The 25,736-nt window shown below is 40.8% G+C and overlaps 2 protein-coding genes across 9 annotated transcripts in view; one reads left to right on the top strand and one right to left on the bottom strand.

Annotated features, from left to right (window-relative positions):
* Positions 1 to 546: 546 nt before the first annotated feature.
* Positions 547 to 7,300, bottom strand: ncdn (neurochondrin). Of its 2 annotated transcripts, none has more exons than XM_040021065.1 (8): positions 7,192 to 7,300; positions 6,011 to 6,228; positions 3,749 to 4,814; positions 3,185 to 3,354; positions 2,777 to 3,015; positions 2,467 to 2,682; positions 2,193 to 2,329; positions 547 to 1,424 (listed from the first exon to the last, which is right to left on the bottom strand). In XM_040021065.1, the coding sequence occupies exons 1-8, from the start codon at positions 7,232 to 7,234 to the stop codon at positions 1,003 to 1,005; spliced, it is 2,511 nt and encodes an 836-aa protein (XP_039876999.1). In that variant the 5' UTR covers positions 7,235 to 7,300; the 3' UTR covers positions 547 to 1,002. The 2 variants fall into 2 exon arrangements, with proteins under 2 accessions (XP_039876999.1, XP_039877000.1); XM_040021066.1 differs by lacking the exon at positions 7,192 to 7,300 and adding an exon at positions 6,445 to 6,565.
* kiaa0319l (KIAA0319-like ortholog) overlaps positions 7,163 to 25,736 on the top strand; it is a 33,219-nt gene continuing 14,645 nt past the window's right edge. Inside the window, exons 1-10 of one of the 7 annotated variants that reach the window (XM_040021061.1) lie at positions 7,163 to 7,277; positions 9,530 to 9,660; positions 13,770 to 13,945; positions 14,803 to 14,909; positions 19,217 to 19,485; positions 19,677 to 19,763; positions 20,262 to 20,508; positions 23,544 to 23,633; positions 24,059 to 24,156; positions 24,290 to 24,377. In XM_040021061.1, coding sequence (XP_039876995.1) covers positions 14,816 to 14,909; positions 19,217 to 19,485; positions 19,677 to 19,763; positions 20,262 to 20,508; positions 23,544 to 23,633; positions 24,059 to 24,156; positions 24,290 to 24,377 — 973 coding nt within the window. In that variant the 5' untranslated portion in view covers positions 7,163 to 7,277; positions 9,530 to 9,660; positions 13,770 to 13,945; positions 14,803 to 14,815. Of the gene's footprint in view, positions 7,278 to 7,308; positions 7,418 to 9,529; positions 10,119 to 13,769; positions 13,946 to 14,802; positions 14,910 to 19,216; positions 19,486 to 19,676; positions 19,764 to 20,261; positions 20,509 to 23,543; positions 23,634 to 24,058; positions 24,157 to 24,289; positions 24,378 to 25,736 lie in introns of those variants that run through there. The other 6 variants (XM_040021060.1, XM_040021058.1, XM_040021057.1 and 3 more) reach the window with 6 other exon arrangements.

Genomic DNA, 25,736 nt, shown 5'->3' with positions numbered 1-25,736 from the left:
CAGTAAAACGATGTCATAACTAAACACTTTGTTCTCTGTGCTGATGTTTTTTCCCCCCCACATATTTTTGTTTTATTAATAGCTTCACTATAATTTAATTACCAGCCTAATAATTGAAACAACTAAAACTCTGGAAATGTGGATAACGGAAGAAGTTTGCCAGTAAACAAGAACTTCACCACACATTAAGTGTCATTGCGCCATCTAGTGGAAACCGACTGAATGCCTGTTCAGTGAAATAAGGAAAATGTGCTTGGTATAAATGTACACCAGCCCAGTTCGCATTACACTGAACGTTTGACATAATACTTAAATTACAAGATTCTAATCAAATGATTTAAATTTAGCATTATTTTAAGTTCATGTAATGGCCAATGCAATAATATGACCTTTGAACAGGAAATTTAAATGTTCACATCCAACCTCATAATGCAGACCTGCATCATATTTAATTTATGATGCAATTACAGCACAAAACTGTCCTCAAAGCAGCAGCTAGTAAGAGACAAAGCTGTAAAAAAAACAAAGCAAACCCAAAACACAGCATTCTCTAACAAAAATAATTCTTTATTAAAGGCATTTACATTTTCAACAGTTGCATTTAAGAAACAGCTTGTGTGCATTTTCAGCTCCTTGTGACAGGTATAGCAGTCTCCGTAAGGATTTACCTGCAGAGCTCTCAGATGTTTTCAATGATTTATGATGAAAACAATAAAGTAGGTCAGTCAGACAAACGGGCACATTCAGAGAACTGTGCACAGAAATGCATGATCCTCCTCATTCCTATTAAAACTATAGACATTTTGGCAGACATCCCCAATTTATTAATACAAAAAAAAAAAAAAAAAAAAAAAAAAAAAAAAAAAACCATCAGAGCAAACACATTTATAATACGAGTTTGGTTTCAGCAGTTTCCCTGGTTTATTGGTTTCATTGTGTGGTTTCGCTAAAAGTTAAAAGTACTCGATTAGAGAGTACACCGTTTCTCCAGAGCAGCTGGTTTTACTTCACTCCCACCGACTTCTTCAGCTTCTTCATACAGCTCAAAGCTCCTTCGCTGGAGCTCGTCATCATGTCTCCAATTTCTTGTTTGCACACCGGGCACCGCTCTGCCAGGGCACACAGAGCCTCCTCCAGCGCATCCTGGGTCAGCTGGTCAGGCAGAGCGCTACACTGATGAAGCATGGCGAGCATATGTCTGAGCCAACCCTCCTCTCTGATCAGGGTGGTGATTGAGGGTTGGGCACGGGTGCAGCCTCCCAGCGCCTGCAAACTCAACCTCCAGAGCTCTGCAGCGTCGTCCCAACTGTCCTCCCAGCTCAGGCTCACCTTCGCTGGACCTGGACTAGAGCTCGAGTCCAGGGCGCTGCGAAGGAACCGGAGAGCTGAAGAAAGGAAACGCCGCTGGCCCGCTTCCACTGAGCCTGCAGAGAAGAGCTTTGTTGAAAACTATTTAACAAATAACTAAACCATTAATTTATTTGTTCATATCTAAATGGGTCACATTTGTCATGTTTCACATCATAGACTAACATTGTGCAAGGCTTAGGAATCTTGCAGGACCACTACGAGAAAGACTGCAGCTAGATTCTTGCAAGTTTTCCTTCTTGTAAATTTCCAGCAGAACTGCTGAGCAGAAGCAGAAGGAGCTTTGGGCCACATCTGCCTGTGTGTGCAAGAGTTTGTTCTGTGGGTGGTGGTTCAAAACAAAGAAAACTGCACATTGTCAACAACTCAAGGTTACTTAAGTTTGTGATCACCTTATCGCAAAAGATTAAGATGGTAACATTTGTTGGCTAGCTTGCTAGCATTATGGTGACACAGCTTTGCCAGTCAGTGCAGGGTAATCTCTATAAACTGGTTCTGTGTATAAATAAATACAAACTGTAGGGAAGGGAAAATTTACCATCTTTAGCCTTTTAAATACATTCACACTTGTAAACTATGAGCAGTTTGAGCCAACACTAAGTGGAGGAAAACAGAGGTCATGGCATAGATTCCCGTGGTTACACTGGAAAGCCCTGAAAAACTAGCTGTTGTTCCAGTAGCTAATAGCTTTAAGCAGTGTGCAGATATGTCACTGCAGAATCTCTATACAGAGAGTTTCTAGATTAAATGACTTTAAGGTTATGCAAAAATAAATTACACCCCACCCAAACCTAAGAGTATAAAGAACCAAAAGCCACTTTCACCTCCTTCCTTTAATCTGCCAATCATGAGTCCCAGAGTGCAGCAATTTGCTGTTAGGACCAGGAGGCGGGGCTTATTCACCAAGAGGGGGAGTGCTTCACTCAGAAGGGCCTCAAGGCTTCTGAAACACGAGTCCTTTCTAGAAGACAATAAGTTTACAGGTTTGCATTTTTAAACACAGATGGTGTGATAAGTACTGCTCATAAACATTTGGCAGACACTCAGAAACCGACGGTTTGCTTGTCACATTGATGATTATGATGATAAACCAGCTACCTGACTCTCTCTGGCTCTGTAACAGTGAAGTTGAGCAAAGCAGAGCAGGCTGTCTCCATGCTGGGATCCCTTGTGGATGCGGCACTGGTTTTTCCCCTGAGGGAAGTCCAGCTCTGAGACAGGAAGTCCACCAGCAGGGCCGGGGTGTCGACATCGAGCAACACCTTCCTGGGAACTTCCTCTGCTGACAGGTGGCACAGAGCTGGGAGGAGATACCTAGGGAGGAGAGAAAAGGAAAAGAGGCAGTGCAACATAAAACCAGCACATTTTCTCTAGATGTTACCAATCGCCTCTCAGATTTCATCTTTACCTGAGAGCCTCTCTGCCCGTCCACGCGCCCCTGTCCTCACCAATAGACATCTTGACCATCCAGTCAGCGAGGCTATGCTCCAAGAGCCCACCCTGCAGGTGGCTTCGGGTGTAGTTGATCAGAAATGGCAGGAGTTTAGTCACTTCCTCCTTAAGACAGGAAGTCTCCTCAGCCAACCACGAGCACAGAGAGCGGAATGTGGCGAAAACGAAAGGGTCGCCATAGCGGCTCGGCTCCACCTTTAATATCATGAATAAACGAGTCATTTATTCACATTTAATATTTTCTCTTTACTCCTAGGCTCTACACGTCAGCGCAACAGAAATAATTTTGTGCACAATAAATGATCATATTTCTAGTATCACCAACAGATAGCTTGTTATGTTAGTTTTCTCCTCATCTCTTTACCTGCTGCAAGAAGTACATCAAGCCAGAGAAGGCCTCCTCCAGGACCCCGAGGACCTGCCTGCTCTGCTGCAGACTGAGGGTAGCGATTGAGCTCTGAGAAGGTGCAGCAGCCTGCGGGACTCCCGGATTGCAGGCCTGCTCTATGGCCGCCTCCATGATTCGGTAACAGCCTACGAGGAGCACAGTTCAGATTAAATTACTGAGGTGGTTAACCTTGATTAGATCTCAATACCTAGAAAATGACTTACGGAGTCAGATGATGCCTGCTTATTTAATTAAACTTCAATTGTACTTGCGCCCAACAAGAAACGCTATTACATGACAACCAAAACATGCAAATGAGGACACCAAGATGACTACTTTAAATCAGCTGAGTGAACAGTTACATGCAAATCATACAGCATAAATGAGATTCCAAGTCAACTTCAGCTCTAAGATTAAACTGAAGTAAGAAAGCTTTACAGCAAGATTTAATCAACCTTTTTCCTTTTTTATGAAGTGTCATCCTGGAAAATAATAAACTTAAAGTTCCAATCAACATACTATTATGATTAAGTACACTACCTGTTATTGTGTGTTGCACCTCAGGGGTCAAATCATTACCAGGCAGTTCTTCCAAACCCATTCTGACCTCCACGCAGGCCCGGTTCACCAGTAAGCAACAGAACTTTGGAGGTCCCGCCATCTCCCAGCCATATAAATCCAGCAGGCAAGCACTGAGGACCAGGATTGATCCGATATGTCTCGGTGTCAATTTAGCCTGCACCATAGGTCTCAGTATCTCCCATAAACGGCCCACGACTGCCTTCAGCTCCTCACTCTCCACTGCCACGCCTGCTGGGGGCAGAAACTGCGCCAACTGACCACACATGCCTAACCTGGTTTCGTCTGTGGACTCGCAGAAATCTTTGGAGAGTCTGACCAGCAGCGAGAGGAGCTCTGGAGTGTGTTTGCTCCATGCTTTGTCCTTGTTTTTACCAGAGAGGAGCGAGCCCAGCAAGGTGAGCCCCTTCTCGTGGCTCAGAGTCTGGTTCAGTTCCACCGCTTGGCACAAAGCCGAGATGGCGCCCCTGCTCAGGAGCTGCTCCGGGCCTCTGGGTAAGGCACACACAACTGTCAAAACCAGGTAGCAGTCAGCAGCCAAGGCCGCATCAAGGCTAGAAGAGGGAGGGTTCTCCTGAGACGTTGACACTCTGTTTGCTTCACTGCCATCATCGCCTTTTTTCCTGCTGCTCTCAGTCTCTTCTGCAGATTGTGCCACACTGGCAGGATTACAGTCTGGGTTTGAAATGTTTGCTGACTGGACTTCACCGTCTGGACTCCGCCCTACTTGGTGCTGCTCCCGGTCTTCCCGTTTCTGCTGGTTAAATACAGGACCATTTGCTAAGATGCCCAGCAGGAGGGGGATGGTGGTGAGGAGCTGGGGACTGGAGGCCATGTCTGGCTCTGTGCTCAGGGCAGCCAGCAAAGCCGTGCCCAGCGAAAGGAGCTCATCTGGGGGTAAGCCAGAGTTCTCGTCCCCTCTGACTGCTGTGACCAGAAGCCGAGCTGGAAGATTGAGGCCCACCGCCTCAAAGATGCGCCTCAATGTGGGTTTGTCCAGTTCACTGGCTGGGCACAAGCGACTTATCTGAGGATGTGAAGATAGAGTAGAATTAGTCTTTATTGAGGCACAATTTAAAACATCAGTAAAATCTGTCTATTTAAAAAAATAAATAAATAAAATAAAACGGTGTTATAGCGCGCAATTTTTAATGATACTTTGATCTGTTTGCAATTCCTTGTTGTCCATTCATCCATCTGGCATGCCAGCTGTTCCAGTTCAACCTAAAGGTGTTTGATGGTGAAGGCTCTGTTCCAACCAGTCAAGTTCTTCCCCACCAAACTAATCCAACCATGCCTTTATGAGACCTTGCTTTCTGCACTGGGGCAGACATGCTGGAACAGAGGAACCTCGATGCTAACTAGTCCCACAAAGCTAGAAGCGTAGTTGTCCAAACCTTCTTGGTGAGCTTAACCATGAAGATCTCATTCACTGGAACCAAATACTCCAAAGCAACAGCCGTCCAAACTTTACAGTTAGCACAATGCAGTCAGGCAAGTAACTGCTGTGGCATTTGCAAACCTAGACCCGTCCATTAGATTACTCACCACTTCTCCAGAGCAAGATTCCTGATTTCCTTGGAGTAACAACAAATATAAATGTCTTGTTTCTGTTCAGTTCTATAAAAGAATATCTAGACATCCAGCAGTTAATCTCATCAGTGCAGCTCAGTGTGTGAACAGGGGCTAGATTAGAGGGAAAAGATAAGTACAACTGTGTACCATCTGTATAAGAATGAAAGGTATTATAATTCTTTATGACAGTACCAAACAGAAGCTTTAAAGCTTCCAGTTCAATCCAAGAAAAGACCCTTGAGAAAACACTGTTTCAGTTTTTAAATTGGCTGGTTCCTTGATTTTACACACCTGTGACGATGAGACTGAAAACCCCAAAATTCAAAGATTAAGAGGTGTGATCCAATACTTCTGCCCATTCCTCTGCTGCAGAGGTAGTTTAAAAATATAAATAAATAAATAAACACCCAAAAAAACACCACAATGTTTGCAAATAACCATTAGTTTGGTAAACGCAACTGTATTTATAAAAAATAAATAAATTTAAAAAAAAAAGGAACATGCAAAAAGCTCCCTTAATTTTTTAGTTTTATTTTGGGGAAGCTTAACCCCCAAATAGCTGAAAATCAATTTTAAAACAGTTTTATATCAACTCCTTTAACAATATTTATGTTTTTATCTCGATTCTTAAATTAAACGAATACTTACCAGAAGGAGAGCAGCCAACGTTTGACTGTCGTTTTTAGCGTGCTTCAGCGCATGCACACACTTCTCCAAGACGCCTCTTTGGGCATCAGTCAATCCGCCTTTTACATCCCCTTCTGAGCCTCCTCCACCTTCACCTCCTCCCTGCTCCTCTTTAGCAGGAGACTGGCTGTTCACGGTGGGTGTAAAGTCAGCACTGTCAGCCATTATGAGCCCGGTAACTATGCGACCGAGAGAGATGTAAAGAGGAGAAAAACTTTTTCAATGAATTTCCAATCAGTCTTTCGAGCACTGATTGCAAGAAACAGCGCCACATCGCTGGGCCAACGGGAGTAGTCCAATTTACTGGCTGTCAGCTGTCCCGCTAACGGCTGACAAAAATGTACATGTATATCAATTTAACATTTGAACAGGTGAACGTTAACAATGTAACTTACTTTGTTGACAACCCTCTTGCACGCCGCAACTGCTCGTGCTCACTCCCCCCGGAAACACACTGTCAAGCTAAAGATGTCACGAGCCAATAAAAAGGCTCGAAGAAAATCAGGCAACCAATCATCAGGCGGATTGTTGGAAGGCGACACCGCCATTTTAGCCCGTGTCATAACGTCAGATAAACGAGGTTATCCAGATTTATCGTTTTAATTTTATTTTTTTTAAAAATGTTATTATTAGTTTTAATATAAAAGAGAAAAAGTTTATTAGCACTCGTTGAGTTGAGCATTTACCTTTTTAAACGGCTCCTCGTTAGGGGGCGTAAACCGGAACTAGCTGGATGAACGTTGAACGTTTTCAGCTTAAGACAACAAATTAATTTAATTTGTATTGTGTTTTCATTATGTACCAAAAATCCACGTGTAAATAAATAAATAGATTAAAAAATAGAAAATGATAAAGAAATGCCAACTGGTTAAAAAAGAAAAATTAAGAATAATTTGTATCGCAAGAAATAAAATGAGCTCATATCCAGGTTATTAAAACTATATAGCTATTTAGTTAGGACTTTCGGTTTTACTTTCAGATGTAACACCTAACTGCTCTAGCTAACCATCGCATAACTGCTGTTTTCACTGCCTACTTTGTTTTGAAAATCTCATCACCGGAACCTTTTGTAAAACGTATTGCATTGACAGTCAAGCACTCACTCACGGCATATCAGCTGTATCAGCGAGAGGAGTACTGACCTAATTTGGAGAGCAGGGGACAACAAGAGACAAGGCTACACATCGGAACGAGCAGCTGAAGAGAAAGTCTACCATTTTTTGTTTGTGTAAGTCCGTGCACGCATTCTCTCTCTTGCGTTACTGGGGGCAGTTGTCGTTAAAACGCATTGTGTAGGGTCCGATGAGAGATGTCAGCAGCTGTTAGCCTCAAGGTGCCTTGGATGCGAGTGATCCCGGGATTAAACAGGTGAAATACCTTACGGTGCGCTACTTCAACCTTCCCGTGTCAGTGCTTGGACGTCGACATGCCTTGTAAAAACATAACATCTGCTAAATGCGCGCAGGTGGCACTTGGGTTAATACATCAACCCCCCACACAGTTGTTTATAATATTATGACAGTGCAGCAGACTGTGCTGTGGGCAGATACCGGCCTGTATTGAATTATCTGACAGCTGAACACGTCTTGTCCTGTCTTGAGTAAATCTGAGTGATTTGTCAGTTTCGCAAGATACATAATGCACGAGCCCACCATTTTGTCTTAGTAGTGTGAGGGGTTTTTTTTTGTTGTTGTTTTTGTTTTTTTCAGTGCGTTTACTCACGCGTCTCATTTGACTTGACAGACTTTCATTCATATAGTCAAACATGCACCAATTTGCGCTTTAAGCAGTCCATTACGCGCTGCACGGGAATAAGAAGAGACAAGAGTGGAGCTTAGTCAGCAAATCAGGGTTATTTTGTTTGTTTTATCAGTCATTTAGTTGACAAAATAAAATAGGCCAGCAGAGGCTGAAGTAATGTTCTTTATTTAGTCCCTCTACGTTTCATCTCTGATATGAAGCTGGCAGTTACTGAACGTCTTTTATTCAGTGAGGCAAATACTTGGTGTTATGAAATTACTAAGAATGACTTTTAGTTGTTGTTGTTGTTATCATATGATTAAAATGTGTACACATGTCAATAAAAAACCTAGAACAGGCAAAATAGACCATAAACAAAATAACTGAAAGCAGATAAACGGACAGTAAAAAGATATCACTGATGAGAAGACATAAAAGGCCAATTTAAAAGTATGAAAAGGACTTTTTAAGGAGATTAGCAAGCATTCTCTCCTCAGGCTGGTCACTCCGAAGCCAAGGGGACTTGATGGCAAAACCATTAGATTTAAATCTAAGGAGCAACCAAGAGCTCAAACGGGGGTCAACATTTCTGCTATGTAACTTGAGACCCAGACCCAGATGTACTTTAGAAGTGAATCCAGTTTCAGTTGCTCCGTTTAAAATGCATGATAATTTCACGGAAATCATATGACTGCTTGCAAATGGCACACGTTTGTTACCCAAGATTAACTTGAACTAGAATGATGTGAAGAGAAAATTATGGAATATGATCCAAAGCATACATTATCTGTCTAACATGATAGAGGCAGTGTTGTGGCATTGGTGTGTATGGCTGTGGAACAAAGTCACCAGTGTTCCCTGAAGATGTGACTGCTGATAGAAGTAGCAGGATGAATTTTGAAGTCTACAGGACTTTACTCTCTGCTCAGACTCAGCATAAATGCTGCAGACCTGATCAGACAGTACTGCACAGTGCAAACTGAAAATGATTTAAAGCAAACTGAAAAAGCAACCCAAGAGTTTCTCAAGTATAAGAAATGGGATATTCATCAATGGCCCAATCGGTCACTTGATCTAAACCCAACAGAGTGCGCTTTTTCCATTGTCAAACACAAACAAGCAGCAAGTGAAGGTGGCTATAATAGAGATCTGATGGAGTAACTCAAGCAAGGAAACTCAACATTTGGTGATGCCCACGGATTTAGACCTCAGGCGAAGTTTTTCTTTTCATAAAGGCATTAAAAAGAGTGTTTAAATTTATGTTCATTAATTTTGAATCTCAGAATTTGGGGGACTGTGTATAGCAATCGCTGTAATTCTTAAAAAGTGCATGTAAAATTTTTATAAAGCTCCTTGTATTAAAACTGAACGTCAGCACTTCAGTCACATATTGATTGATTTGCAATCCACTGTGATTGGGGCAGAACTACAAACTGTCTTTGTAGCAAACATTATGGAAGGCACTGTATATGCAATAAGTGAGAAAACCCTAAAGCCAAGATCTAGGCAAACAGTAAAGTTTAAAGTGAGTTAAAGACTAATGTGATGTACTCGTACTTTCTGTTGGGTCTTTGATTTGTAATCTTATTTTAGGATTAGTGTAGTTATTGCTCTAAGGATATTTGTCGAGTTGTCACAACAAAATAAGCAGTTTGTCATGATTATTCATTTTATTAAATTTTTTCCTGGGTATGCTGCCTGAAAGAGAAATAAAAACTTGATTTTCCTTCCCTGTGGCAGCCGGAGGAAGCTGTGCGTGGGACAGAGAAAAGCTACATCAGCCTGTCTGCGGAGAAGCCGATGCAGAGCTGACTGCTCCTGCTGAGAGAGGAGGAGGAAGAAACAAGTCAAAGGGAGAGAATTTGCCAGATGTAAGAGGAGGAAAGAGAGAGAAGGTGGGCGAGGGTTTCGGTGACAGAGATCATTGTTCTGCAACAAACCCCTCATGGGTGAACTGGCCATTAAAAAGTCAGTAATGGCCAAGCTGTCATCAGCCCAGGTGACCGTGTGCACCTGAGCGTTACTGCTGCAGCACAGTGAAAGTCACCACGTGCCTCGGGGCAGCTGCTGCATGGTTTTTAAAAAAATCCAGGCTGCCGGATCCTAACTGATTCCTGCACATTTTCTGCACTGGATCATTTTCACCTGGAGCTTTTTCCCCTTTTGGGCGTTCACTAGGGAGAGAAAAATAAGCAAAAGCGGGATACGGAGCAGTTTGGATATTTGGACAGACTGAGCTGGTGACTACAGCAGAGAAAGAGACTGCTCGGTGCTCCAGTGTCACGTGCAGGAATGCAGATTTGAATAAGGAATCAGACCAGCAATCCAGGTTTGATACTACCACGTTTTCCTTTTAAAAAATGCAGTAAGTAACATAGTTGTAGGTTTGTCTCAAGAAAACAGTGCTGCTTAAACTTTTAATGCTTGCCTTTGTTTAAATAAGATCATTATCAGTTTAGTAAAAGCATCAGGACATTTGTAACAGTGCCTTACGCAAACATTACTTCTTTCTCTCAAACTATAGTTTCTGTTTATTCAATTTTCTTTTAAACCAACAAAGTAGTAACTCTGCAGAGGCTGGCACCGATGGCACAGGGTAATTACTAATGTGGAAGATTAGGGATGTGCTTCCAGCCATATGGATACAGCATCTAGCTAACCTCTTTAGAGTGTGATCATAACAGATAGATATGAAAGCTTGATTTATTACTATATTGCCCCACAGTAGTTTCCTGGTGAGGCCATGTTGAGAACAGGCCTGGCTGTGCCTTAAACATTGTGTTTCAGGAGCTTTGGTATTTATTTGACAGGGACCATGCACAAAAACACTGACCTCACAAAACAAAGCATGCTTCATACCTAATTTCCATATACAGTCCCCAGAGGATGGCAAACACAATATTAACTAATCCAGCAGTTGAGGTGGGCTCGAGTCCAACTTGGAAGGGACCTTAGGGCACACCCAGGACACACTGGAGTGATTATATCTCGGCTGGCATGCAAACTGTTATCTGGGTATCTCTGCTTAGACTTTTGCCAGCCGTTTCCTGCTGCTTATCCAGCAGAAGGAAGTAGGTGGATGTTTGTATACATGGACAGACTTATCCATTTTTCCATAGCAGAACGTCTTTTAGGAACTTCACGTCCACGTTTCCCTTGAAGCTCTGCTCATCTGTAATCATCTGATATGCACACAGAGGTCTTTGCAGTGGTGGAGGTGCAGTCATTTTTATATATTTTACAGACAAGAACATCAGAGTACAAGATTAGGCTTTCATAACTGAACATTTTGTACCTACTCAGGATATCACAGTGGTGATAATGTTGTGGTTTCCTTGTAGAAATGTTAAGGAAATTAGTTTTAAAGTTGTCGCACTGTCTTGACACTAGCAATAGACACAATAGTGTCAAGACTGTTGACACTAGTCTATTGACACTATGTTCCCAACATATCTGAAGATAACTGTTTAGTGTTTCAGTGTGCTACCACTCATGCTTAACCCTACTTTTACGATTTCTGCTGCAATAACCTAAAGGGAACCATGTGTACTAACACAGCGGTTAAATATTGCGCATTCTCAGATTTTTATCTTTGCATCAGACGAAAACCACAGAAGCTGAACAACATGAGGATTACACCTTCCCTTCAAGCAGCACAGTAATCTGAGTCTTGCCTCTTTTTTTGGTGACTCATTTAGTCATTATTCTGGAGGTAAACATGAAACTAAAGGCTTCCTCCTCACACTTCCTGCACAACTGGATATTAAAGATGAGGAAGTTACTCGGGGTCCCGAAGGCCTGTGACTAAGGGTATTTGTAGCTTGAATTTTGGGTCATGGTTTTGTTCTTTTTACAACAGGAGGGCATACTATGAAGCAAGATTTTTGGGTTAGCAAGCTCCGTCAAGTTTAAAGTCAGAGTTGTCTCTCTCCTTTTACCTGGTTAAATCACCATGGTAACTTATGCTGAACACATGACCTAGTCAGAAGCAGGTTATGCTTTGACTTTCACTTTAGAATCCGGTTGAAGTGCCACATTTATGCTTTTATTTGCAGCTTGTTGTAAAAGCAGTACAGATTCTCTGCTGGGGCGAATGTGTTTTATATGTGCACCATTTTAAGATGTACCTTACTAACACCACTGAATCAAACTCATATTGTCACAGGAAGGTGCATGTATTAAATGTTTTCATTCTCGATTCTAATCTGTCGTTAAGTCTCTGTTACACTTCTGTAACTGCAGTTACTAGAACAACAGCACACACACAAAGAATACCTATCCAGTCAGTAACATTAATTTGAATTAATGTTCAATGAATTTCTTTGATCCACCAACAAAACAAAGCAATTTCCACATCTCCTTCCTTATGCTGTGGGACAGGAACACTTAATGTTTATCTCTAACCAGTTTAAAGCAAAGCAGAGAGGGCACTCAGTGATCAAATAATTAACTTGAATTAAAATGTTGAGTTTACTACTCAAATATTAGTGATTTTCTGCAGCATTAAGCTATTGCCGTCAATGCAACTTTGTTGCTTAATCTTTAATGTTCTTTATAGAGTTTAATCCCCCTTCTATCACTATCTTCATCTGAGAAATTGTCTGAATGGAGTAGGTGGCACTCAGGGATCATTTTGTGTGGAAGAAGAATCCAGAATCATCCATCATTATTGGAAATGAATAAATAATGTGCTTAGTACCAGTTTAGTCAGAACCTGAAGGATTTTTAAATATTACAACTTCCACTAGACTGGCAGAATTTAGCCAGGCTTTGGGAGCGCTACATGACGTCACAGTACGAGATGATGCAACAGCAATTTGTCTCTCTTTAAAGAATTGTTTTAGCCCTTACGTGTTTCTCTGTCCCAATCATAGATTACCATACGATACATTGTTTTTATATATCTGGTGTTAATACCTTTTAATATATTGTACTGATGAAATTGTCTCTCAGAAAAGGTCAATGTGATTTCTGCAAGTTGTTCGTTTAGACGGGTCCTAAATGAAGAAAGGACAGAAAACAAAAAATGTCTGTTGTTCCCAATAACAAAACCTTTTATCACTTACAATCCTCTTTGGTTAACAAACTGGATTCTTTGAGTTTTTTCTTCAAAAAGTATTAATAAGAATCTGTATAGTTCAGTATGATTCAGGCCTCTGTAGCCTCCCTGGAATTGAGCAACCTTTTCTTGGCCTGAGCTGAAAAACAAATGAACAGTGAGAGGGCCAGTGAAGACTCTAGTCATGTACTAAACTTTTCCCCCCTTTTGGCATGAAGAAATTCTCTAGTTATTGCCAGATATTAACCAGTGTCTACTTTCATGTTCACATAGCCTAAAGATTTGCATAACTCATAATGTTATCAAGTGTGCCTTTAGGCATACAGAAGGAGTAAAGAACTGTTGTATAACTTCAGAAATTTGCTTATGATTAATTTTCCTGTTTCAGTTCTGCATAGTTACCAGGACATAGCCCAAAACTGTGTGAATCATTTTACACCTCCTTAGGTGTTGCTGTCAACAGGATATTGACAGAATTGCTGTGTTAGTTACACCCTCAAACCGATGACAGATTATAGAGGCAGACAGAACATTCCTAGTAAGTGAAATCTGCTGTGTATTTATGGTTATAGAATTTGTGGCTTGTTTGTTCTCTTTTGCAGAAAAGGCCAAAAACAATGAAAGGTCCCTACAGTTTCAGTGAAGGTGCCTTTTCTTTAGTTTCTCAGCACAGTATGTCCCGGTAAAGAGTCTCATTTTCATTAGCTTTTCTTATCAGATTTAGAAATTACAGACTTAAAATTATTCGCCTCTAAAAAGCTGAGGCAGCGTTGGACATAAGCAATCAAAGAAGAGAAGGCACAAGACCTGAATAATTTAGAATACAGATGAAATTTCAGAATATATAATCGTGTCTGTCCACATCCATGTGATGTGAATGATGTTGAATGATCAACAGGCTGAATTCATTTCTCTCTCTAGCCTAGTGTTGGAGCAGCTGAGCCTGTGAAGGCCCCTGAGGCGGCCATGTTGGATCTCTTCGTCAGAGTGCTGGTGTTGGCCCGTCTTCACCTGTCACCTCACAGCACCTTCCTGCCAACCTAACTCCTCACTCCTTTCTTCCTTCACCTTTCTTCCACTGCTGGATTAGGGGAAAGGTAAATCTGACAGTTGTAGCTATACTTTTTTTGTTTGTTTGCTGTTTTGTTTGTTTGTTTTTCTCAGATAACAGTTGACTATATCTGTGATTCTGGTTCTGTATTGATTTGGGTAAACATAGTGAGTCAGACATCAGCTCTTGTCTAAAGATAAGAAACAAGAAACTTGGGAAATTACTGTGCTACAGTAGCAAATTAAATAGAAAACACCAAAAATGTGGAGTCCAGTGAATCAAAGTCTTTGTAGGTGTATTGTCAGCAGAGCTGAAACAGATGTTGGAGTAAGCATTCAGCTGCATGTGCAGTTAGTGGTGCAGAGGGCAGTGTGAATCCATTAAATAGCTGATGCAGAGGTCATCCAAATGACCTCTGCTTAGAAGAAGCCAAACAGTGAGTTGCACTTAATTGATAATTATAAAATGATTAATTCTCTTGTCAAATAAAACAGATGCATAGTAACAACTGTTTGCAGTTCAATATTTAGGCCACAGAACTTTAGACAAATGTGCAGGATTATACCACAAACAAGCATTTCACCTTTGCAATATCACAAAGAACAAGAACAAAATCAATGTGATAAGGTGATAAAGTCATTTAAAATAGCAACAGCGTCAGCATTGGATTTGGGAAGTAAAAAAGTTGGGGTATATCCGATGGATACACTGAAAAGGCTATATTCTACCTTTTTAAAATAAAAGAGTGGTTTTATTTATCCCACACTGTCTGACAAATCCAGTTTACTCTTTCAACTGTAAACCATAGACATTTGACCAAAATTCAGTGTTTTGTGGGAGTCAACCATGTTAGCGTATGCACTGACTGAGCTGCATTTAATTCTTCCTCTGTCTGCTTCCCAGGTCCTTGTACAAAATGTCCTATGCACACCACAAGCTGCTCACCTGGTGCTTACCTCACCTCCTCCTCCTACCGCTGACCTACCTCTGGCTCCTGGCTCTTCCCACAGGTACAGTAAACCAAACATCACCCTGGACTCAAAATACACATGGCGTGAAACTGATAAAGAAAAACATGTGTGCGTGTTTCGCTTCCAGCACTCATCTTTACACGCCTTTGATTACTCAGGGTGGGTCTACATCCTTCTTAGTGTTATTATGATGCTAGGGTACTTTTAGCTTGGTTGGTGTTTACTGTCCCTGTAATCTTAGGCTGAGAGATGGACGACTGTTGGCATCCCTGCTGTGTGAGTTCTTTCTGATGCCACTCTGCTCAGTGGGTTACAGTGTGAAAGAGGACAATAAAGGCTCTGTGAGTAGACATAGTGTGTGTGTGTGTGTGTGTGTGTGTGTTGAGTGGTGGGAGACAGAAGAAAAGAGGACAAGGGGTAGGATGACTAAACAGAGGCCAAAGGGGGGTCCTTCCTTTCTCAGACAAACCACAGAGCCTTTGTGTGTTTTCATATGAGGTAAAATCCGTTTTTTCCAGACTTGAGTTACACTGATGCACCACAAAGTCACCCTTGCCTCTCGTGTTGCTATGGTAGCAGTAGTTGCCGGTTGCTGTAGCAGGGTCTAATATGATCTGATGAACTGTGTTTTTGTTTGGTTTTGCTTTTGATGCTACCGTAATATATTAATAGACATGCCAAGCTTTCACTCAGTCAGTGCACACTCAGCTGAATGTTATCTTATAAACATCTAGAAACATTGTTTTTCCTGTTTTTGCACAACACCGGATTTTAGAAAAGGGTACTACTATAGTTCTCATCATTTTATGAATGTGCTTTATTTTTTTCATGAAATTTTGCATTCTTTAATTACCTCTATATATTACACTTTTTATTGTAAGTGGTGGAGTAAAAAAAATGGCATCTAACTCAAATGATCAACCAGTGTTATTTGCACATAGTGGGCATTCTTGGCAAAGAACCAAATTTAAATTGTCTCAGCAATATATCACTTTGTTACTAGATAATTAAATGGATACTTTGATCCCACAAAGGGAAATGTTTTTGTTACAGCAGCATGATAAAGAGTAAAAATAGTACCGTCTACTGTAAACTGTGAATAATAAAGATAAAATAGTGCCACTAGCACCTGGTAAGGACCTTATAATATGAGATAATACAAATACAACAGTGATTAAAAACAAAAAATATATAGTATAAATGAAGTTAGTTAAAATAGAAAAAGTAAGACTGACATTGTGCAAGAAAGAAGTGGAAATTGCATTAATAAATAATATGCAGCCTGATGCAACAACACTTAATTTTTTGCCCATTTCTTCAGTTGAACCTATGAAATTCTACAAACCTATAATAATTCTACAAACTGACAGGCATTAAAATTGTGTTTTTACCTCAACAAGGTGATTCCCAAAAACTATTAGGTGATAACTTGGCACATGTCGACATGATGTGCAGTGTGTTCTACAAAGTTTGAGGAAACTGGAGAAGCAGAGAACAAAAGAAGAATCGGCAGACCTAAAGATCTATCTACAACAGATTACCAGTATTTGAAAGTCATGTACTTAAGAAATACTACTGTTTCTTAAGTACTGTAAGAGTGGCTGTCAAAAAAACATTCTTCAGTAATGGAAACTGTGGAAAAAAGGGCCAAGGCATGCCAAATGACACAAAAACTAAACTGTAAATCAGTGGCAACAAGTCTCATGGAGTGATAAATCCAAATTTGACTTCTTTGGTTCAAATTGCCATCAGGATTTACAACATGGGTCAAGAGAGAGGTACAACAGCCATCTGTGGAACACAGATGATTTGTGGCTGCATTTCTGCCAGTGGTGCTGGGGATCTAGATTTTGTTCTGACATACAGTACCATCTGGAATGCATCTGATTGACAACTGCTTCATTTTTCAGCATGACAAGGATCGTAAACACACTGCTAATGTTGTCAAATACATAGACCGGCCTACCCAGTGCAATTGAACAACAGGCAGCCAAAATAAGACAAGTTAAAGACATTACGAGAAAACCTGCCTAACAGAGTTCATGCTGTGTTGAAGAATAAATGTGGGCATTCTAAATATTGACTTTCACGCTCAAAATAATTGGGCTGTGGGACTGTGCAAGTCCTGAGCACACAGCATAATCTGTAACACTTAAAAAATGATCTAGTTTAAATTTTCAGACCTCTAATGTGCACCTGGCTGTCACGTTAGAAGTACATGGCAGCATCTTTTACGTAAGCACACACAGCCTGAAGCGGAAATACTGGCTTAACAAAGAAAGTTGATTAGCTTAAGCCATCCACTGCAAAGAGAGCCTGACTGTGTTGAACTTGCAGCTTAGTGCACTGCTCAGAAACCAAATCTTATGGACCGTAACTTTCAAAATGCTAGCTGGTGTGAACATGAGCCTTAAAAGCATCAGAGAAGATAGCATTAAACACAGCGTGTAACAAAAGTGAATTTAATGATATGGACATTCACATTAAGTGTGCGCAGTTGGCCTCGGTAAATAGGAGCATGTTTGAGTTATGTCTGTGAGTGGTGTGCCTCGGAATATTTCTTGTATATTATAAATATATTTTGGCATGGCACGGACCTGCTCATGAGCGTTTACTGAATAAGATCAGTAACAGAAAAATATTTAGTTGTCTCTTTATCGTGTGTTGTACTCTGCAGGCGGAGGCTTATAAACAGAGGCCACTAAGCATAGTACAGTAACCAGTTCTTGTGCTGTATTCATTAACAAACCTTTGCAGAGGAATGCTGTGGGTTGCAGATAAATTACACTGGCGTGTATGTGTGTGTTTGATCTGCTGCAGCAGTGAAAAACTTACAAGACAAGATTTAAAAAGCATTTTTATTATGTTGTAATGCCGCTTAGTTCACAGTGACTTGGCTGTACCATTTTCATTGCTCGTTTGGCCTCTTTGTGCTGGTGACATATAAATTGCCTTTGCTCCCTCTCTTACTTTAACAGTCTGTGGTATTTTTAGGGTTGTGCCCTTTTACTGTACCTGGCTGCAGAGTAAATCGCTTGTCAACGATAGTGGATGGATTGACCTGAACCCATTTGAGACTATAAAAGGTGTAGGACAGTAATGTAATGCTCTTGAAAACGAACACACACACACACACACACACACACACACACACACACACACACACACACACACACACACACACACACACACACACACACACACACACACACACACACACGGCAGCTAATCAGCTCACTGTGTTGCTGATATTAGTCTGATAATGTCTGGCTCAGAGGGCAGACTTTAGTTTGTACTGAACACTGTGCTTTGGTTTTTAATCAGCGTCCTGTTTTCTCAGGGAAAAGCTGCACTTCCTCTCTCCGCTGTAGCCTTGGTTGGCTCCTCAAACTGCTGCCTGTCGACTTTTCTAAGAAATGTTCAGTCAAAGCTGAATCTGAAAGTCTCAGTAGCTATGGCTGGAAGCCACTACCCTTTTCCCTTTTTTAACAATGTTGTTGTGGTCATAAACATGTGAAATGGTGAAAAGAGTAGAGGTAGCCCTATGATGTCACCTTCGATGCCGTTGATTTATTTAATTAATTAATTTTTTTAATGAAACAATCCATCAAGGACTAGACGTCCATGAAGGTTGTTTTTTCCAGGCTAAATTCAGTCAGCTAGGCATGGCCTTTATTAGCCCCAAACTACTTTTCCTGATCTCTTAGCAACTTTTAAAGGTGAGAAGTCGGCTTTTCTTGTTCTTTAAGAGATGCTGTTGTTCACCTATATTGTACTGAAAGGTGAAGTGATTTCATCATTTCTGCTGTCCCTGTTGGTTGTATAATAATGTTTGGGCTTAAACAAAGCTATCTTCAGCCTTCATTTCTGTCTTTCAAGAAATCGGGTTCAGATTTACATATTCGGTTTCTCTGTGGTATTTTCGATTGGCATAGTGGTCTAATGATTAGCACAGTTGCTTCAGAGAGGTCTTTTTCCCTGAAGCTTGCAGAAAGGTATGGACACGTTGAATGATTTCTGTCTCTCCAGGTTAAAACTGTGATATATCAATCCAGGTTCAATAGGGACAGGATAAGTGGTGAAGAAAATTAGGGACATCCTTTCAATTTGCTGTCCAATATAGATGTAAGAGAGAGGTGTTGTTTTTCTATGTTACGAGAGGTTGTCTTATTACCTTTCCTTTTTAAACCAAATGTCATCTTCTTTTCTGCTAAGTCCTTTCCAGAATGTATCTGCAGTGAAACCTTCAGTTGGTGTTTCAGAAGAATTTATCTTCTTTCCTCAGTCTGATTTTGAACATGGATACAGTCCATCATAGATCTTGACTTCCTTCTGTCCTGGTCCAGGTGTGTCAGCAAATCACTGCCGGGTCACCGGTGGAATTCTGGGCATCCATTGGAGCAGCATCATAAGCCTGGGTTGGTACCCTCTAGCAGATGGGAGAGCCGGAGCGAGGTGTTGGGAGTTCTGCTGCCTGGAGCCAAAGTGCAATGCTGTTTGGAGTCTCGGCGGTCGCTGTGTGTTTCTTAGCTGCTCGCGTGAAGGAGGCTGCCCCATCTCCATCCTGCCTCAGCCCCACGAGGAGTCCCTCGGTCTCCTGCAGCTGCTCTCCAAGGTATGGTTGTAAAAGAAGAGATTGTCTGTTCTAAGAAAACAGCATCTGTCTGCCTTTTTTGGATGATTCAGTCATTGATTGTGATACTGCTATCAGATGAGATTTTTTTTTATTTATTTATTTATTTATTTTTAAAGACAGATTAGGGAACTTTTGTCTAAATGCCACTGTTTTTGTAACTTCACTTTAAGGTCCCTGTCAGTGTGAGGCGGAGAGCGATTCGCCGTGCACCACCTACAGGAAGCCACAGAATACACAAAAGACCCCATATCCGCTCGGTAACGTGACAGAAAACTGATGTGAAACTCCTGTTAAAAAGTTTTCATATGACTCAATGCAGTTCTGTACAGCTGCATTTTCTGATTTCAGTAGAACATTTTCAAATTTCATAATACATTTGGAGATGCTTTTCCTATTCTGTGATAGCATTTAGTATGTCCTACTCATAAACTGTATAAGTTATTTGTACACAGGTACAATTTCAATGAGACAAAATGTTAAAATAAAGTACGTAGTTTTTTTTTCCTCCATTAAAATTACTGGCTAATGCACTCTCAGTTTTATAAAGCAGGCCATTCCTCCTACTCTTTTGACTTGTCACATTTCTACCCTCTTCCCTGCAGTCACACTTATTGGTTAATTTGAATGATACATACATATCTGCAGATATGAACCCATACATTTCTGATGTGATTCCTCAAATCTCCCCAATTCCAGACACAGATCTGCTCTGATTTCTGACTTTATAGCCTGAGGTTTTTACTTTCTGCCTACAGGGAAGCTCCAACACAGAGGCAGCTCAGCCAACATCAGCAGCACCCAGCACCATCGCTCTCATCCAACTCTCCCAAAAGAACATCAGCCAGATAACGAATGGGAGTTCAGGCACGCCTCCTGCTCCATCGCCGCAGAACTCAACGATCAACGTCGCCCTTGATGCTGCTGCGTCGTCTTCCAATGACAGCGATGTCAGCACGCCCACAGCAGCTTCTTCGACCATTAACACAACCCCGACACAGGCCGGTAAGTGAGGAATCTGTGGGTAGCAGTGGGTGTCACGTCCCCTGACAGCCATCGCCTATTTTTGGCTTGTTCAGTAATATGTCTTCATGTATTAACTATGAATTAATTAATAATGTAACAGTACTGAACTGGTGTGAAGTCAGATGAAAATTCCTTTTCTAAATTTGGTTTAAGCTTTCAGCTTGTATATTTCAGCCTCACATACTCATAATGTACAGAAGACGCTTCACCCTCCTGTTTGAAATGGTTCAACAGAATGCAACTGTTTACTTTGCCCACACATTTTATGGTAGACTGCTCACATGTTATTTTTCCCAGATGAAATCAGTGTGCTCTGTGGGTGTGTAGCTGAATGAGAGTAAGCTGGAGGAATGTGTTTTGAGAGAAAGCGGCCGGACTTCTACAGACAGGACTAACTCGTATGATCAGTCTGTCCTCACTTACAGAACCGTCTCTGTAGAGAAACTGGAAAAAGAGCAACAAGCCAATCTCTGCATGTCCACACTGAAAAAGCCTTTTGACTTTAACAATAGAATTGCTACACCTTCAATGCGGCTTGTGGTTTTATAGCCACAGTCAGTTTATTTGAAATTCATAGTAGTTACACTTTTACACAGTCAGTGTATTATTCCTGGAGAAAACTAGCAAAACATTTTTGAAAATTGATATTATAAACTCTCCAGTTTCCCTGGAGGAGCTTTAAAACATCTGAAGAAATCATCTTGATGATGCCACCAGAGTTTTAAAAAATAGTGTTTTAAATAAAAAGCCTGTTGTGTAAACTGAGCCGGTGGATTGAAGGGCAGAGGTGTTTACCAGGCAGGGAACATCTAGCACTAGGGTTCGTAATGCTTGGCCTGGGGGCAAATGGCAGCTTTTGGTAAATTTTTGTGTGCCCCGCGGGCATAACAAGGAAACATTTCACTGCTGATCATTAATTAGGGTTTCTCCTGGTGTCTTATTTCCTTGTATTTTAAATGGGGCATAAAAATCTGACTAATTCATTTACTCAAAATTGACCCTGATTTTTCAGAAAAGATTCTCTGTGCAAATGTTGTGTATCCATATAGTGAGTGTGCCACAAAGAAATTAAGCAGGTTTTTTGGGGGGGAAAGGGCAAATTTGCAAGAATAGAACTCCAAAAAAAAAGAGTCCAGGAGCAATATATTTGAACATCTTCTATCAGAAAACCAAAATCACCGATTTTTACGTACATCACTACGACAGGAACAAACTACAGGCTTGATTTCATTGAAATGAGTCATCCTCAGGGTGTGCAGGAACTGTCAGCATTTCACAAAGTTGGACCTTTTTTCCTTTACTCATTAGATTAACAGCTTTTAGCTCATCTGGTTAAAGGATCAATGAGCTTGTGGAATGGTGATGCATCTTCCACAGTTCACAAAAATTGCAGGCCTAAAACCTAATGGGTCTTCACACAGATGTGTGTGACTCAGGGTCAATAGATGTTCATTCGTTTGTGCCTTAAAACTAACCACTGTTTTATGCCACTGTATCAGACTAAATGCAGCATACAATAATTAATTTTCTTCGGGAAAGAAAGTTTCAGAGTCAGTTTTTAGTCTTTAGAGTCAACAGATGTAACAAACTGACAGTTGTTGAGTTAAAATGGCAAACAGTTGCCGATATGCACATTAAGTTCAAATATTACAACTGATTTTGAATCTAATGTTTCTATTTGTCATGCTTAACTCCAATATTCACCCTCCTTTTAGTTCTGTATGTGGTCTCCATCTGCTCTCGGGGAAATCTTTGTATCTTAAACTGCTAAATGCTCCAGTCTGTTCAGCAGCGAGTTAATCGGCTCGTTAATCTTTGTGCACTTGGTGTTTTGTGTACAGTTTGTGTACACAGTTTTTGTCTCTGCCTGCTGCTTCTGCAGCAGTTACTGCTGTCAGCATTAAGAGCAAATCGAAATGACGACAAAGACACTGAAATGATTAATAAAGCTGTCAGAAGCTGCGCAGTCTGTGTATCGCTGTGAGTTGTGCCTGTCACATCTGTTTATTGCCTTCATTGTAGATATCTGATTACTGATAATAGCAGTTTTAACCATTGCAAACAGTAGATAACACTCGTTTATGTCGTCTATGGCACATGTGTAAACTCACATATATTCATCTCTTCCTTGAAGTGACTGAGTGCAGTCCAAATCACTCAGAAAGGAACAAAGGAGGGAAGTTCATCTATATTTGATCTATATTTTGGTCTTAAAATGTCTAATATATGGCCACGTTACAGTATTCTGTGCCCTGTTTGAGCTGTTAGCAAATTTATTTAGTTAATCACTTTGAGAATATTTTAATGTATTTGTTTTTTTAGGGGGGCTTAATGTAAAAATGTATTATTTAAAAAAAAAAAGAAAAAAAAAAAAAAAGGTAATTTTACCCCGTTGCCAGGTGGTTTCTAGGCAATGTGATGAAAACTTGTCATGCGCAGTTTTTTGTGTGGATTTTGTGGATATAAATATGATTCTGTTGTCGAGAAATAAAAATGATCCTGTCCTTTTTATCAGGTGTTACAGGTGCATCATGTCATAATATCTGTTACATATAAGAACCTCCAGGGTTCTACGGTGTGCCCGAGTGCCAGTTCAGGTTGCTTAACCACTGGTTAGAGGGGTTCACAGTCAAAGAAACAAACCAACACATACACAAAGTTTGTTTTGCAAGAAAGAACAGATAAGGATTGTGTAAACAAAGGCAGTGTTGTTTACACAATTAATTTTTTAAACTCCTTTTTGCATGAAAAAATGTTTGGAAACCATAATTAATGACGTTATAACATTATTAGAATATTTGTTACAACACAGACAGAGCCAATGGAAAAAAACGTTCCTGTGTAAGATAAAACTGACCCTACTTGGGCATTTCTGTCACCAGTACTGGTTGGTTGCTTGAGGGTTAATTTTATCCATTTCAGTATTCATTTTCTAATTAAATATAAGGTTTTCGATTAAGTGACTGTTTTTTGGGTTTTTTTTTTAATGTTAAATGTTCTGTTTTTTATCACAGTGAGGGAGCTGGTGGTATCAGCAGGAAAGAGTGTGGAGGTAACGCTGCCCCTCAACGAGGTCAAACTTTACGCCTATGTGGTCCCAAATGGTGAGACCAATGGAACGCTGTATGAAATAATGCAGTCTTTTCATCAGTTTCCTGACACCTGAGGGGAAAAATGAGTGTGTAGGAGGAGCTAATTATGCATGGAGTGGATTTTTCTATGCGTACCAGTTACTAATTATTAATAAACTGTGCGTTATTTGTGCTGTTCAGTAATGCATGGACTAAACTGCGCTTGACATGAGTCTTAATCATTTTGTACGTCATGCTGAACGCTTGTCAGAGAATTTCAAATCTATGCTGAAAAAGATTATAGAGTTCAGAAGAGTAACACACATCATGAGTCTGTTAATCCCTTGAGCCCTCCTTAACATGCTGCAGTGTAAAAACGTTGTATCTAGTAGATTTTATTTGAATGCGTACATTTTTATTACACTTGGGTATTTATTTTTATGTATTTTTCTCTACAGGGACAAACTATGCATTTGACTGGCGTCTAAAAACTCATCCCAAAGATTACAGCGGGGAGATGGAGGGGAAGCACAGCAAGACTCTGAAACTCAGCAAGGTGCAGATCACAGTTTCATATTCATGTTTGCTATAAATAAAATCATGCAGGTGGCACTCTGTTGACCATGTAACCAAAAAGGATCACTTCTTCTTTCTGGTTGACTCGATTCCCTCTCTTTGGGTCTCCTCAGCTGACCGTGGGCCTGTACGAGTTTGAGGTGACAGTGGACGGGGAGGGCGCCCACGGAGAAGGTTACGTTAATGTTACAGTCAAACCAGGTATGAAAACTCTTTAGTTCCTGTCATGGCTGCTGATTTAGCTTCTTTTTACACTTGTTCTCAGTGGATTATTTATGATTTACATTTTTTTTTCTCAATAATATCATTTTGTAAGACTTTTGGGGTCTCTGTGACTGTTTATTCTACTTTTGAAACCACCTTATAAAATCAAGGTCACGTGAGGATTGTAGCCAGCTGTCACAGAGTAAAAGGCAGGGTGAATGTAGTGTTCACACCCACGGGCAGGTTAGATTTACCAGTTACGCTAACGAGCATGTCGCAGGCACTGGAAGAACGTGGCACCGCCACGCCGGCTCATCACTGTGCAGCTGCTGTAAATCACAAATGAGAAACTGTGTCAAATAAAGCTACACAGGAGAGCGATGTTTTAATGCTGAAGCTTTTATGTATTAGTTGCAAAATTATGTAGTACTGTTAAAGTGTGTGGAAAATTAACTCTCTTCTGTAGCACCAAAACATCTCAAAACGGCTCTAAGCAAGTGATAATTCACAGCAGGCGCGTTCTCACTCCTGTAAATTAATCCTTTGTGTGTGGTGCTGCGTAGCTGCAGAGCAGTCAGTGTGGGGTTTGGGTGGGCGAGTGTGACTACACCAATCAGGACAATTCACTTTTACCTGTGCTACCCCCACACATCATCAGCAGGTTAATGTTACTGTTAATGTAATTGTTTAATGTGTCAGACGCATGCTCACGCGCACCTCCATGTGGTGACGTGTAGAAAGTTCGTGGTGTGAAACCCATAGACCGTATACAAAGTTGAGCGGTTAGAAGCAGGAAAAAATGGAAAGCGTAATAATTTGAGAGAGTTTGACAAGGATCAGAGCATCTCCAAAATGGCAGCACTTCCTGGGTCTTCCTGGTCTGCAGTGGTCAATATCTATATGGTTCTGATAGAAAGGTGTCAGAATAACCTGTGCAAAGCAGATTTATGGGCCTGCATAGCTTCAGACCAGTCAGGGTTCCTATGCAGACCCCTGTCAATCGCAGAAAGCCCAAAAAATATGAGACTTTTGAGCATTAGAACTGGACTTTAAACAATGGAAGGAGGTGGCTTAGTCTGATGGACCATGTCTTGATGTGGATGGCCAGGGTGTGTGCACTGATTACTTGTGCCACAGCACATGTTTGGGTCTAGTGGGTCCAATGGAGCTTTTGCACATCTGCATTCGCTTAATTTTACAAAAGTGGACATCAGGACTTGGTGGAAAAACACTGGCGTGAGAGATGTAAATGACTGTTCGTGTGTGTAGTAAGATTATAATGTTGATGCTGCTTTACATAGCCATATTTGATTTGCAAATTACATGTGCTTTTGAATTATACCAGGACTATTTTAA

This window comes from Simochromis diagramma, unplaced genomic scaffold (genome assembly GCF_900408965.1).
Source record: "Simochromis diagramma unplaced genomic scaffold, fSimDia1.1 OVJJ01000753.1, whole genome shotgun sequence".
NCBI lineage: Eukaryota > Metazoa > Chordata > Actinopteri > Cichliformes > Cichlidae > Simochromis > Simochromis diagramma.
Note: the sequence above shows the minus strand (reverse complement) of the source record. Positions and strands in the feature narration are given on the sequence as shown.

What these genes read in the sequence shown, in the direction of transcription:
- ncdn (XM_040021065.1), bottom strand. Translation starts at nt 7,234, where the DNA reads ATGTGTAGCCTTGTCTCTTGTTGTCCCCTGCTCTCCAAATTAG. An exon ending in TCCCCTGCTCTCCAAATTAG is followed by an intron (nt 6,229 to 7,191) that starts GTCAGTACTCCT and finishes TCGGTCGCATAG; the next exon opens with TTACCGGGCTCATAATGGCT. An exon ending in TGATGTACTTCTTGCAGCAG is followed by an intron (nt 3,016 to 3,184) that starts GTAAAGAGATGA and finishes ATGATATTAAAG; the next exon opens with GTGGAGCCGAGCCGCTATGG.